Source organism: Dama dama, chromosome 32 (assembly GCF_033118175.1).
Source record: "Dama dama isolate Ldn47 chromosome 32, ASM3311817v1, whole genome shotgun sequence".
Lineage (NCBI taxonomy): Eukaryota > Metazoa > Chordata > Mammalia > Artiodactyla > Cervidae > Dama > Dama dama.
This window is the reverse complement of record NC_083712.1, coordinates 8257706-8271095: the sequence shown is the minus strand read 5'-3', so window position 1 is coordinate 8271095 and position 13390 is coordinate 8257706. Positions and strand designations below refer to the sequence as shown.

At 49.1% G+C, this 13390-nt stretch overlaps 1 protein-coding gene across 3 annotated transcripts in view; it reads left to right on the top strand.

The window, feature by feature from the left end:
* Positions 1-13390, top strand: part of ERICH1 (glutamate rich 1) — a 38881-nt gene that overhangs the window by 21181 nt on the left and 4310 nt on the right. For 2 of the 3 annotated variants that reach the window (XR_009691595.1, XM_061134487.1), the window contains exons 3-5: positions 512-646; positions 7401-7895; positions 10265-10459. Coding sequence is in view for 1 of the 3 variants with exons in the window: in XM_061134487.1 (XP_060990470.1) it covers positions 512-646; positions 7401-7895; positions 10265-10459 (825 nt within the window). In the remaining 2 variants the exon portion in view is untranslated. The remainder of the gene's footprint in view (positions 1-511; positions 647-7400; positions 7896-10264; positions 10460-13390) is intronic. The other variant, XR_009691596.1, reaches the window with a different exon arrangement.

The following is a 13390-nucleotide window of genomic DNA, read 5'->3' as shown; positions in this document are numbered from 1 at the left end:
TTGCGACCCCATGAATCACAGCACGCCAGGCCTCTGTCCATCACCAACTCCCAGAGTTTACCCAAACTCATGTCCATCGAGTCATGTGATCCTATTAAGTGTGTGTCTGTGTGGGTGTATGTGCAGACACACAGTGTGTACCTGTTAGTATTTACAGAGAAAAAGTTCCAAAAGGTTAGGCACCTCAATGTTGAGATTGATATTATGATAATGATAGACTCCACTTATGTGGAGTCTTTTTGTTTTCTGCTTCTTATTCATGAATTAATTATGTTTTTATATCATATCATAAAAACTCAGACGTTTATATAATAAAGTAACTTAAAGTAAATTTAAATAATCATAGCTCGTTCCTTTTTCCTGACTGGTTATATAGCTGAGTGGCTGTTCTGGTAAAATGCTTGGCTTACTAAAGTCGGCAGTTATGGCTGTGGCTTCCCGTCTTCAGTGACTGGAGAAGCTGCTCGGCACGTGGACGTCTGACGGCATCTGTCTATGCCTCTTCCTGCAGGTGGTGACACTCGAGTCCAGCCCACGCGGCGGCTCTATACCGTGGGCCTGCCTCCCGAGGGGTGGGTCCCCCCTCCACGGGAGCCCCCGAGCTGCTCAAGTTCAGAGAGCTCTTCCAGTAGTGAGGACACAGGAGGTAAGACGGCCAGCAGCCCTCAGGGACTTCCAGGGTCGTAACTACACGTGAACTTTAATGAAGGTGCGTGTCACATGGCCATGTGGTCTGCAATCATTAGAGACACTTGTGAAGATGCATAACAGCACCAGCTCAGGTTGGGAGCGGACTCAGGTTGGGGTGTGATCTCAGCCCCATTGTTAACACATTACACATCAGGAGAAGTCTGGCATTAATATGTCCAAGCTCGAAAGTGCTTCTCTTATTAAGTGAACTTTTTTCTTTACTTTCCAATTTTTTTCAGAATTTCCAAGATTGTTATCAGTTTTGTAATCATGGAAATAACTTAGGTTGCATGTCTGGTAGAAAATTGAACAATGCTGTCAGATGTTTTATGAGTGAAGGAGGTGCGCTGGGGGTGGTGCGGAGGCTGCATGTCACATTCATGCCTTAAAACTCCCCCCTTAATTTATCATTTTAAAGCTTCCTTAAGAGGAACTTGCAATTTTCAGATAAAATTTTCCCCAGATGGTTTTTAACAAGTAATAAACTAAGAAACTCTATACCATACGCCTTAATTAGTTTGCATATTAAGAAAATATGATTTTCTACTAGATTGATCTTTCTGACTTCCTAAGAATCAGAAACCATAAAATCAAAAATGAGATAGTTAGGGATTGATATATTTATCTTTTTAAGCCCTGTTGAAAATCTTTCGAATATAATTATTGGAAAAATAGATTGTTTCATTAGAAAATTAAGCTATGTCCTTATAAAGATAAATCGCTTTTGGTGACATACTCACTGTGTACCTCGGGTGTTTAATAACAAAGTGCGGACTCACCCTGGAGCTGCTGCCGCAGCGAGTTCCACCCCCAAGCCTCCCAGGCGGGCCTGTGCACGGCGCCCCAGCTGAGACCCTTCCGGGTGCACTGCTAAGCTAGAGGGGTGTCCTTCCGGGAGACCAAAAGCTCCACAGTCTTGTTGCTGGCAATTTAAGCAGAGAGTGTGAGGACTGGAGTCAGAAAAGAGGAAAAGTCCCATGGGACAGTGTCCACCATTTTTGTCTGTTTGGATGCACAGCACTGTTAAGTCAGTTCAGAAGTTACTTCTAAAGAAGTTGAGGAGGAAGCGTCAGGGCAGGTCATTGCCCCATCTGTGCCCACGGCGTCCTGCCTCCCCTGGCTCAGCCTGGGTACAGGTGGCAGGCCTGCTGGTGACCCCCAAGGCCAGCCCCCTCCTTGCCTCAGGCCTTGTCCAGACCCCTGGTTTGTCAGACCCCGTGCAGCCAGAGGCACGTCCCTCCCCTGTAGGCATTCACGTCCTGCCGTCATAACAGTGCCTTAGCAGCTTTGTAAAGATCCTTTATTCATCCTGCAAAGGAGGAGTCCCTGCCTGCCACTGCCAGCAGGTGAAGTTCTGGGACCTCTACAGAGAGACGTTACATTCATATGTTCTACACAGAAATAGAAACCTCAACTTTCTTATGAACTGAAAACCAGGCCAGCCTCTAGGAAAGGGCCTTTTCTTCTCTGTTACACCAATCCTTTTTTTTTTAAAGAAAAGTATTTTGTTTTTCTGGACTACAGAAACACTTACTATAGACAAGTCAAGCATTATAGAAAACACACAGGAAGTAAAACATTACCTAAGACCACCAGGGCAAGATCTCAGTAAACATTTTTTGAAAATTCTCCCTGTACATGTTATATGTGCACATGCAGCTTTTATAAAAGTACATATTATATGTCCTGCATTATAAACAACTTTCCACACTTGGTGTGTTATGGAGATTTTTTTTTCCATTTCATTGCATATAAATGTACTTATATCATTTTTTTAAAGTAGCTGAAATCTGTGTTATGTAAGCAACTTGTTTATAACTAGGCTCCCCTTTCCCACGTTGAAAGCTATCTAGAATTTTCCCTGGTGCTCGGTAAGCCCTTGGCATATGAACGCTGTTGTCACTGTGACAGTTATGCTCCCTGCTGGGAGCCAGCACCCTGGTATCTGTTTTCAGGTGTGTGGTTTCAGTGATTGTGAGGTGCCCCCAGGTGTCTTTTCTATACTCTCCCACCGCCTGCTGTCCAGGCTGTTTCCCAGTCCCTCCTTGCTAGGCTTTTGTTTTGGATCTTCCTCTGTAGATGTCTTCCTTTTCCAGATTTCCTACGAAATCTCCCTTGCTTTGGTTTTAATTCCTCCGCTGACATCTGTGGCGTGGTTTCTTCCGCTCAGGGTTCTCACGCCCCCTTCTGTCACTTTCAACAACCCCCGCTGTGTTGTTTGTGACAGGAGTGGCCCCCTGGCCATGCGGCTCTCAGTAGAGGGCCAGCGGGCTCTGGCAGACACGGAGCCCCTCATGGGGCTCCTGTGGGCTCCTCCCATGACCTCCGCCCTGCCTGCAGAAACAGCCCCTGGGTTCCTGCGCCCTGGGCTCCTGTCTGCTCCTGCCAGTCCTGTTCTTGCTGGTCAGTCCTGCTGGGGCCCAGCTGTGCAGTGGTTGGTGTCTCATTCACTGACCTCACACACATCCTGTGTCCATCTGAGACGTGCCACGACTGCTGTCACCCTGTTCTGATCTGCCCCTCATGCAGCCAGCGGGCAGTGTCAGGTCAGGGGAGGTCCCAGCTTCCTGCGGCCCTCTGCCAATCACCCCAGCGTGGGTGCCTCTCCTTCACAACGTCCTTCCCCACTTCCTCTCTTAGCCTTCTTGACCCCACACCCACTTCAGAAATGCAGGTGCCCCCCGCCCCCCCCCTTGCCTTCCATCCAGTACCTGATTATTTCTACAACTTTCTTGCTCTCGCAGCCTCACCTCCAACTCTTGGGGGCTGGAGCCCCAACTTGCCAGGTGGCTGGGGGTGCGGGAAGGGCCTGGGGTCTGCGACCCCACTGCTGAATGTACGTGTGGCCTTCTTTGCTTCTCCAACCTGTTTCCTTGGCTACCTGATGGTAATAATCCTGCACTGGCAAACCCCACGCTCGCCGTGCCAATCAGATTGGGTTTGTTGCAAAGCTTGTACAAATGTGAGAACTGCCAGCTCTTAATTCCCTAAGGCACTGGCGCCTGCTGGAGTTAAGTCTTCAGTCAATATTTGATGACCAAGTTGAATATTTATAAAAACAGCTGGTAAGAAAGCACCAGTCCTCTCTCCTCGTTCATAATTACAAGTGGTTTGACTGTATTGACATGGTTTTTGTGTTCAGATCAAGCTGCAAAGTCATTAAAATCAAGTCATTTTTATGGGAGGCTATTATGATTATTATTCTAATAGCAAGCTCCAGTTGAAATAGTTATTAACTTCGTGGCTTTTGGAAGCATGAGCTCAGTGCACAATTCTAATGTGGATTCACTGTGAGTTAAACAACCATCCTTTCAATGTGTTTTGACAGATTTAGGCCGCAGTTCTGAGGCAGATCAGATTTCAGATCTTATTGACTCTGTCTGGGCTGAAGAAATCTTGATGTGTGCTTTCTAGAGCTTCCCAGGTGCGGAGCAGAATGGGCACTCTGTTTGACTGAGAAGGTGCGACTTTCACCAGATGCACCCAAAGTTGAGACAGAGACCGAGGTAGGCTCTCAGTGGAGACTCTCTCTGATCCAGGGCCGCAGTCCACACACACTGCAGTCACTCGTGGACCCAGCAGTCACACTTAGAGTTATTAGCAGGTTTCATTCTTGTCTGGAGCCCTCATGGAGAGGGGCAGCAAGGTGCCCTGCTGCTCTGGGGCTGCAGTTCTTGTCCCGGTGGGTGCGCCACACTTGGTGCTCTGGGTGTCGTCTTGCCACCCTGGTTGCTGGGCAGGTTGTCCCGCCTGTGTGTCTGCAGGCTCCCCCGCAGCCGGTCTGTAGGGCCTGGGGCCTTCTGGGCTTACGGAGATGCATGGAGGTGCCGTCAGGCTGGTGTCCCAGGAGCTCCTCCTCCCACCTCTGACACTCCTCCTGCTCCCCTCTTGCCCTGCCCGGGCCTTCTTCAGAGCTGGCAGGGGGAGGGCTTTTCTCACCCTCAGTCACGTTTCGCATTTCCCCTCCATTTCTGGTTTGCAGCCTTTCCCTGATGTAGTGATGCTACTGCTGATTGAGTACTTCATGCTGCTGCAGTCCATCAGCTGATACTTTGTTTAGAAGTCGTGTTTTTCTAGTGTTGAGGTTTATGGGAGGGCTGGCCTGCAGGCTTCCCTTCCTGCGGAGCCCTCCTCTGGTTTTGAAATGAACACTGTGCTGTCCTCACAAAGCACTGTCACTGTCGCTGTCACTGTTACTGTTCTCTGGAAATGTTTTGTGTGTTTGGCGTTTGTTTCTTTGTTAAAGGTTTCCCAGAAGTCAGGTGACTCCACCTAGGTTTGTAGCTGGCTGTGGGATTGCTCGCTGATGTATCTGTATTGAGCTGTTCACAGGGTCATCTTCCTGGCCATTTAGAGTCCACAGGCAGGGTGTTAACACACGCCTTCACCGAGACTCTGTTTACATCTCCTCTGCCCGTCCCGTCCTGTCTGGTGCTGTTTGTCTGTCTTCACAGTGTCAGTGCTGGCTACTGCCTCTCTGTGGAATTTTCCTTTCCTCTTTCTTTCTTTTCTGTGCCTCATATTGTTATTTCTTCTACTTTCATCAGGTTTAAGTTGTGTTTTTCCAGCTTCTTGCTTATATCATTGATTTTTAGCCTTTTTTCTTTCCTGACATATTTAAGATTATAAATTTGCCTTTAAGTAGAGTTTAGTGGCATCCCATATGTTTTCAGTTGTTATAATTTCGCTAAGTTTAAAATGGTCAATTTTCCTTATTGTGAAAGCTGTATCTGCTCAGTGTCTTACCGTTGGAAATCAGAACAGTACAGTGAAGGAAACAACCTACAGTCACAGCACCCAGAGACCACAGCTAACCTCCAGCCTCTGAACCTTCACTGTCTCAGTATCGTGTTGGTTTCCTCTTAAGAAGTCCACACCCACAGTTATATTAAAAAGTATGATACGCTCACATTTTACAGCATTTTTTGCCACATCCTCCTCCTCGGATCCCTGTTTTATAGTCAGGGTAGTAGGCTGACGGCTCACCATCTTCACAGGGCAGCATTCATGCTGCGCTGTAACTGCTTGGGGAGAGAAATGACTGGAGGATGACGTCGGTGACTGGCTCGGCTGGACGGGCCTGGAGAATGCAGATGGTGGGGAGAGATGAGAGCAGGTCCCTGGGTACCACTCTTGGTAGACAGTAAGGATGCCCCCAAATGACTGCACACTGGTCCCCAGACGGCTTTACCGTGACATGATGGAGCATCCTATAGGTGACTTTTTTCCAAATCAATAAAGGCAAAAATGGATCCTAATGAAGAGAAATTTGATGTTTCCTTTTTTTAACTGAACCTGGAAAATTAAAAAATTTTCACAAGCTGCTGTCATTTTTCAAACATTAATATTTTACAAGACCAACTCAAGGGCCAGCCATTTGGAGGTGCTCATGAATCAGCTGTGGCCTGTCTGTTACACTAAGCAGGTCCCTAATGTCAGTTAATATCACCTTTCAAATGAAATAGGAAGGTGCTGTGCTTAGTCATCCACTCTGATTGAGGAGAGAGAGAAAATACAGCTTGTGTGGGACTACATACATGACTGTCATGTCATGACTTTATGAACAGTGATTTGGGCTTCACGCGAAGTTCCAGGCAGCAACAGGTTTTCAGCTGTCATGTGCATCAAGAGAAAATCAAGGACCAGAGGTCAGGGAGGACTCTTTGCCTGTCTCTAGCAGCAGTGCCTGATGTGGTGACCGCTCCTGGCTGCAGGGCGGGGCCTCCATGTCACAGGGAGTGGCAGGGAGGCATGTGGGTGCCTAGATGGATGCGGAGCTCAGAACAAGGGCGGCCACAGCCTCGGGGACTGCAGGGGTGAGCCGTGGGCTCTGAGTCTTGAGCCTCTCGTCACGAGAACTGCAGCGCAAGGACCCCATGACACCTTCCGTCTGACATCAGTGGCAGATCGAGGCTCCAGAGTGGGGCTTTCAGGGAGAGGGCTTTCCGTTCCATGGGGTGACACAGTGTTTCAGAAGTCTCACCACGGCCTGTGGGGGGCCCGGGGATCACCAGTAAGAGCCTCTGAGTGTGGGTGGCAGCACCGCTGCCCTTGGTCCTCTGGAGCAGAGTGGCTGTGTGCTGAGTGTGCACGGGGCACGCACTGCCGCCAGGGTGCCAAGATGGGATGGCCAGGGCAGCACTGGCGGGGTGATTCCTCTCAGGCCCCACGTCCTCCCGCAGGCCTTGCCGCCACATGTCTACTCCAGACCTTCAACTTCTCCGAGAGCCCAGATCTCCCCTTCATTCAGGTGTGCCCCATTGCTGGCTGGGATGGTTCAGTCATCACTTTTCTTCTCATCCCCACACACAAGTAACTCTTTAGAAGTTACTAAAGCACACTTAGAAAGCATAAGAATTCATGGTTTTTCCCCCAAAACTAGGAGTGAAATTTTACTCTGGATAAAATTGCAACAGCTCTTACATCCTTAAAATCACACCATATGTCATGATTGCAATAATGAATAAATACAGACATACACACACACCTTTTTTGGAAGAACAAGTAGGTTGTTAATTTACTTTATGGTAAATCCCAGGATCCTTGATAGTGTACTTGGTTTGAATAAAATTAATAATCACTGAAGTAAATGTCTTAAGTTCCTTTTCTACTAAATTTATAAAATCCTAATGGAAAATTTATTTAGCCTAGTGAGTTTGTTATGATTCCCTTTACAGAAAATTGTTGTGTTTGAATTTTTGTTTTTATAGATCAGGATCTTCACGATCTGCCAAAGAGAAGAAGAATTAGAAAGCATAAATCAAAGAAAAAATTTAAAAATCCCAATAACATCCATGTAGAACCAGCAGAATCAGAGAAACAGCAGAGTCTTCTGCAAGAAAAATTGCAGCCACGGCACACAGATGGCCCCACAATAAGCAAAAATAAAAAAAGGAAACTCAAAAAGAAGCAGCAAATGCAAAGGAAGAAAGCAGCTGGCTCACTAACAGGAGCCTCTGGCGTGCACTTCATGTACCAGCCTGAGGAGACCAGCAGTGAGCAGGAGGATGTGCCAGTGACTGATGGACAGTGTGCTGGAGGGGCCACGGGGGGCGGGGCTGCGGGCGCTGCGGAGGAGAGGATCCTGCCCCTGGAGGAGGGCAGAGTCCCGGACGCTGAGGAGGAAGAAGTGAAAAGTACCAATGAAAAGGCAGATGGTATCCTGAACTTTTTGAAGTCAACACAAGAAATTTATTTTTATGATGGTATGTTTTTTCCTATTGTTCTGTTGAATAATGGCATCCACTCAATTGGAAAAAATGAGCAAATGTAAAATGTCTAAAAGTTTAAAATACAAAATACATTAAAATATTCAGTATTCAAAATAAGTTGTTAGTTTTGAGGCAAAAATGCAAATATTTAAATTCATCCCACCAAAGATCTGGGCTGACCCCCTGCTTGAGGCTTACCAGGGTTAACAGCCAGTGGTGTGGGTCTGGATGAGTGTGGTCTCCTCATCCTCATTTCTCTGAATATGTTGGTATTCTCAGCTGTATGTCTACAGAGAATATAAATCCAGGTTGGACTGATGAACTTTTGGTCGTTTTCATCAGCTGGTAGAGTCGTGAAGGAAGTATACACATTGATTTGCTCCCCAATGTGTGACTCAGTGATTTGAAATTTTCCTGTGTTCAGGATACTTGAGCACTATTTGTACTGATGTAGGACATGAAATTTATTCTGGAGTTGTTCTGATGGGTGCTGATTACTTACCTTTGTGTGGACTCTGACAGCAGCCCTGAGGATCAGGAGCCAAGAGCAGAGTGCTGAGGTGCCTTCCACCTCCCCTGGTTCTGGTCTGTCCCTGGTGGATTCTGGCAGTGTGGTGGCTTAGTGCGTCCAGACTGTAGCACAAACGAGATGAGAAACGTTGACTATATAATAAAGGGGAGGGGTAAAACGGAGGGGTAAAGAATGGACTTAAACAGTGATGCAAAAATACCGTGCTTAGTGGATCCATTTTAACCAAGAAGATTAACCCTTTCTCTCTTTGTTTGTTTACCCACACTTTATATTGATAATAAGTTGAAAACATCCTTAGCAAATATCCACGTGACACTAATAGGAGGACGTGACAGATACACTGCAGAACAGAAATAGGATTTAGAGAGATTTCATTAGATGATCTCTCTGCCTAAGAGAGTGGCTTCTGGCAGACAACCCTCTTGCCAAGGAGCCTGATGTGTAAGGTGAACTTGGGGTTTCAGGAGCTGCTGAGGAGGCCAAGGGCAGGTACCAGAGGAGGCGCAGCACAGGCCAGGGGAGCCAGACGCCTGCTTTCCTCCTCTCTCCAGGTGCTTGCCCTCCACCCATCGGGTGTTTGTGCTCTGCCCCTCAGATGTTTGCCCGTCCAGATGGGCTTGAGTGAGGGTCCAGGGGAAGGGGCAGTGCAGCCCTGGGGAGCAGGCCGACTAGCAGAGCCCTGGGGCTGCCCAGGTCTGGGAAGGAAGGTGGAGGGCCCAGAGTTGGCAGCTCTGACAAAGGAAGGTTGCAGATCAGAAGCAGAGCCGCACTGGTCCCCTTTGAAGCTGTGGCCCAGCCCTGAGCTGTGGGATGGGGGGAGGGCCACCTCTGGCGTCTCGGGGACCGAGCAGACGGCTAAACTGACCCTCCCATGCAGCACACTGGCCACGTGCTCAGGTGCAGCTGGACCTCTGCCGGCCATACATGCAATCCCCCGCTGTCGGCTCTGTCGATGGCCTGCCCCTTCTCTGTCTGCCAAGCAGAGGCAGGAGAATGCCGTGAGCCAAGCTCCTGAGAGTTTCTCGTGTATTCGATGGAGTGTGTCAGGTGCAGCAAGAGACAGGATGGCATGACCTAAACCATGAGGAACAGCTTAGTAGAAAGGGGCCACGGGGTAGAGACGCTGCTGTTACCAGACGGCAGATCTAAAATAGCTGACCGAGATGTCCAAGAAGTGGGGAGAAGGTGGACAAGGATACAAATCAGAGACTTTCACCAGAAATTTTGAACCTATTAGGATAACCAAACGGAGCTCCTAGGCGTAGCAGCCACATAAGTCAGAAAGAGGCTCGCCCATGGTACTGGGCAGTGGGATGGGAAGAGGTGGCAGCCAGGAGATTTTCAGAGCTGGTAAAGGCCACAGGCTCTGGACATTCTATGAGTGCCAGCTGGGGCTAGTGCAGAAACAGCCTCAGCCCGACACAATGGGGAGGGCGCTGTGGCTTGTGGGCAACAGAAGAGCCATGGTCACCTCCTGGGCTTCCCCGAAGCATAGCAGACACCCAGCAGGTTTGTTCTCTGCAGTCCCTGATGCTTGGTGTGGTGTCTGTTCCCTGTGCTCTGTGTGTGACTTCTAGGACACAGGACACCCAAGCTGCTTTACGAGTCAGTGCCTTAACACATGCCATGTTTCCACTGCGCTTCAATAATTGTATTTTGTTGTTTACTTTTCAGAGTTCTGTGCTGATTGTCCCTCATGGCAACTTTTTGTATCCCAAACACATCATTCTTAAGTGGAAATATAAGTTTGAGGCTTTCTTTAAGAGGTGAAAGCTTATCTTCAGCTTACAAGAGTAAAAACGCAATTCTCAGTGACCCTGTCTTTGTTTAGATGTCTCCAGGGATTCCAATTCTGGTGTCTTTATGGAAAGTACCAACGAGCTATTTAAACAACTAGAAACTCACAGTGTGTCCCCCTCAGACGTATTCATTCTGGATCACATGAAAACACTGCTACTTTTGCACGACACCAAGAGATTGAAGAGTGCCCTGGATGTGTTCCCGGAACACTGCAGGATGCCACCCGGTATGTGCTCTGTTCATTATGCCTTTGGTTCATTGTGCTGCTTTAGAAACTTGTCTCGGGTTCACCTCTGAAAAACTTTCTCCACCAAAACAGTCCTGTATCAGAAAATGTAAGGCTGCACATATGCTTGAGGAGTAGGTTCCCACAGAGGGCTATGCTCCTTGCATCTCTCTTGCTGTAAAAATATCTCCTGATATATGCAGACATTCATGTGCAGTCTACTTTTCCAGACTTATGAGATCCACTCTTAGGACTGAATTTTTACTGGTTTAAATGTAAGTGGAAGAGTTCATTTCTTTTCCCTTTTCTTTTTCCTCTGCTAGATTTGAAGATGGTCCATTTTCTGTCCCCTGGGTATGTTGGTCTGCCTTCCTGAACCCCTGAAGTTAAAAGGGGGAGTTGAACCATTAGACGATTTCTCTTTTGTTTACTTCCTCAACCTTTGCTGGATACCTGTTCCATGCAAACTGTCAGGCACTGGGGCTGACCGTGCTTGTGTGTTCACAGCACCGTGGGGTGGGGCCTTCACATTGGTGGCTTGAAATGGGCCTCAGTGGGAATGTTCAGGCCACTGAAGTCTGCAGACACTGAGGATCAGAGGATCAGGACTGTTTGGGAGCAGCGTGGGGCAGGGCCCCTGTCAGACCCAGACAGGCATTAAGACAGCCAGCCAGCTGAGTGGGCGGAAGCTCCTGCAGGTCACCTTAGGGCAGTGGTCTCCAGGTGAGTGCAGTGCACGGCTTTCCTCCTTGGAAGCCTCAGAGTACAGCTGAGGAGTCAGGCCAACGTGTTGAAAAAGCTACGTGCCACGTTTCGTCACATGAAATAACAGTAAAGCTGATAGTAAAGCCGACAGTAAAGCAGTGTGGCACTGATACAGTTAGCAGGTGGACGGGGGATTGACAAGCCCCTGTGAGTCAGGGTCCTCAGGAGGACCTGCCTCCACTTTGATCCAGAGCTGATCCGTGAGGGGCCTTATCTGCCCCTGCTGTGACACTGGCCCTGCCGCAGACCCTCAGTGGAGAGAGCAGAGGAGCTCCCTGCCCTTCAGGGTCATGTCCTCGTGGGGACGGGGACGTCAGTGAGGTGTGCTTTGTACAGCTGCACCCCTGGAGGAGACACAGGGTGAGCAGGAGAGGGTGGGAGAGGAGCCGAGGCCTGGTCGCATCAGGCCTTGGGGGGCCTGCTGAGTGTGTTGGCCTTCGTCCTGGGAGACGGGGCCACTGGGAGGCCTGTGGCATGTGGCTGTGCTGGGCAGGGCCTCTTGGGCCATCGCGCTCAGTACAGAGAAGAGGTTGGGGGCAGCGGGTCTTTGGTCATGCTCCCGGCAAGAGGGCCATCCCCAGGCGTGGTCAGATTTGGGCCAGGTGTGAAGGTGGACTTGGGTTTCCCTGCTGCCCGAGCGAGGGCCCTCTTTGGCCTGAGCTCATCATGAGCAGGAGAGGCAGTTAGAGGGTCCGGGACTATCTGGAGGTGCCTGTCTGTGTCCAGGGTGGGGCTCATGCCCCGGCAAGCTGCTGCCAGTCCCCTTCTTGGAGCAGTGTGGGGCCTAGGGGACAGGGGCTTTGTCTTGGTGGGATCTGGAGTGTGAAGTGGGGAGCTGGGGGGTGAAGATGGCGCCTTCGAGGGTGTGTGCGCCAAGGAAGGGAATGGGTGCGCTTCTTACGGGAGCAGCTCCAAAAGGAGGTCCTGAGGTGTGGGCTGAGTGCTCGAGAGCCGGACTCCCACCAGTGGCCGGGGGGACCCAGGGCCCTGGCCTCTCAGGACCCCAATTCCATGACTGCATGTCTGCATTCTTCCTTCCTGCTGGTTGTCGGGCCCACTGTATTCAGTATTTTAGCATTTTTACTTCCATAAGGAAGTTTTTGCAAAAAGCCAGTTTTATTAAGTTAAACTAATACAGTATTTTTATAAGATTTGAAAACAAATGATTTACAGCCCAGCTGAGTTCCTCACACTGAAGGTGCTCCCTGCACATGGCTGAGATGCGTCAGGGGAACAGGGGCAGCGCTGGGGGCTTTAGTGAAAATCATTGGACAAGTTTTGCCTGGAAGCATTTATTTAACCAGTTGATGGAACTAAAATTTAGGTTTGAAGCACTTCTCTGAAAATAAATTCCTTTTTAGTGTGTCTGTGTAGGATATGCATTAGAAGTGTTTCCATGTCATGCTACTTTATAAAATGAAATCTTACAAATGGTGAAGCTTTATTTTCAAATATTGGTTCCATTTAATTCAGTCGGCTTTAGAATTCTGCACTTGTTTTCATTTTCATACAACTAACTTATGAAGCTTAGTCAGTAGCTACGTCTCTGCTGTCGATGGGATCAGCCTGGAAATAGTAACATTTCAATAGCAGACGCCAGGCCCTTTCTCTCTCCGCTGCCTCAGCAGTTAGTTTTCCTAGTCTGTGGGTGTTTCATCAACTGGGTGTGGCAGCATATCCCACAGCCAGTGCATGTATTTCTACAGTTGGTCTGGCATACCACATTCTGTCATCTGCATGCACATACAGTCACCATCTGTGGGGCTTGTATCGTGCTCTGCACACCATGAAGCCCAGCGGGCACCCCCGCCCTGAACCTCCTGAGTCCTCTGTGTCCACTTTAGGCATCATCATTGCATGAGGCTGGGGGGCCAGGGGGCTGGCCTGGGGCAGGACAGACCATGCGTTTGGAGGCAGCTTGGCACACTTCTGTATGGAGCACGAGATGGACCCCGGCCCACAGTCCCAGCCTCTTCTCAGAAATGCATCTCAGCCTCAGCAGCAGTCAGCTGCCCCATGGGCACCGAGGTCCAACTCTTGGGGTTGGAGCCTTGGACCTGGCATTCCCTGCCATGAGCGTCTTTATAAGGAGCAAGGCCTGAAACTAGGGGCCGTGCCCTCAGCTCAGGCACTTTGCTGGGCCGCTCCTGGGACAGTTCCTGAAAC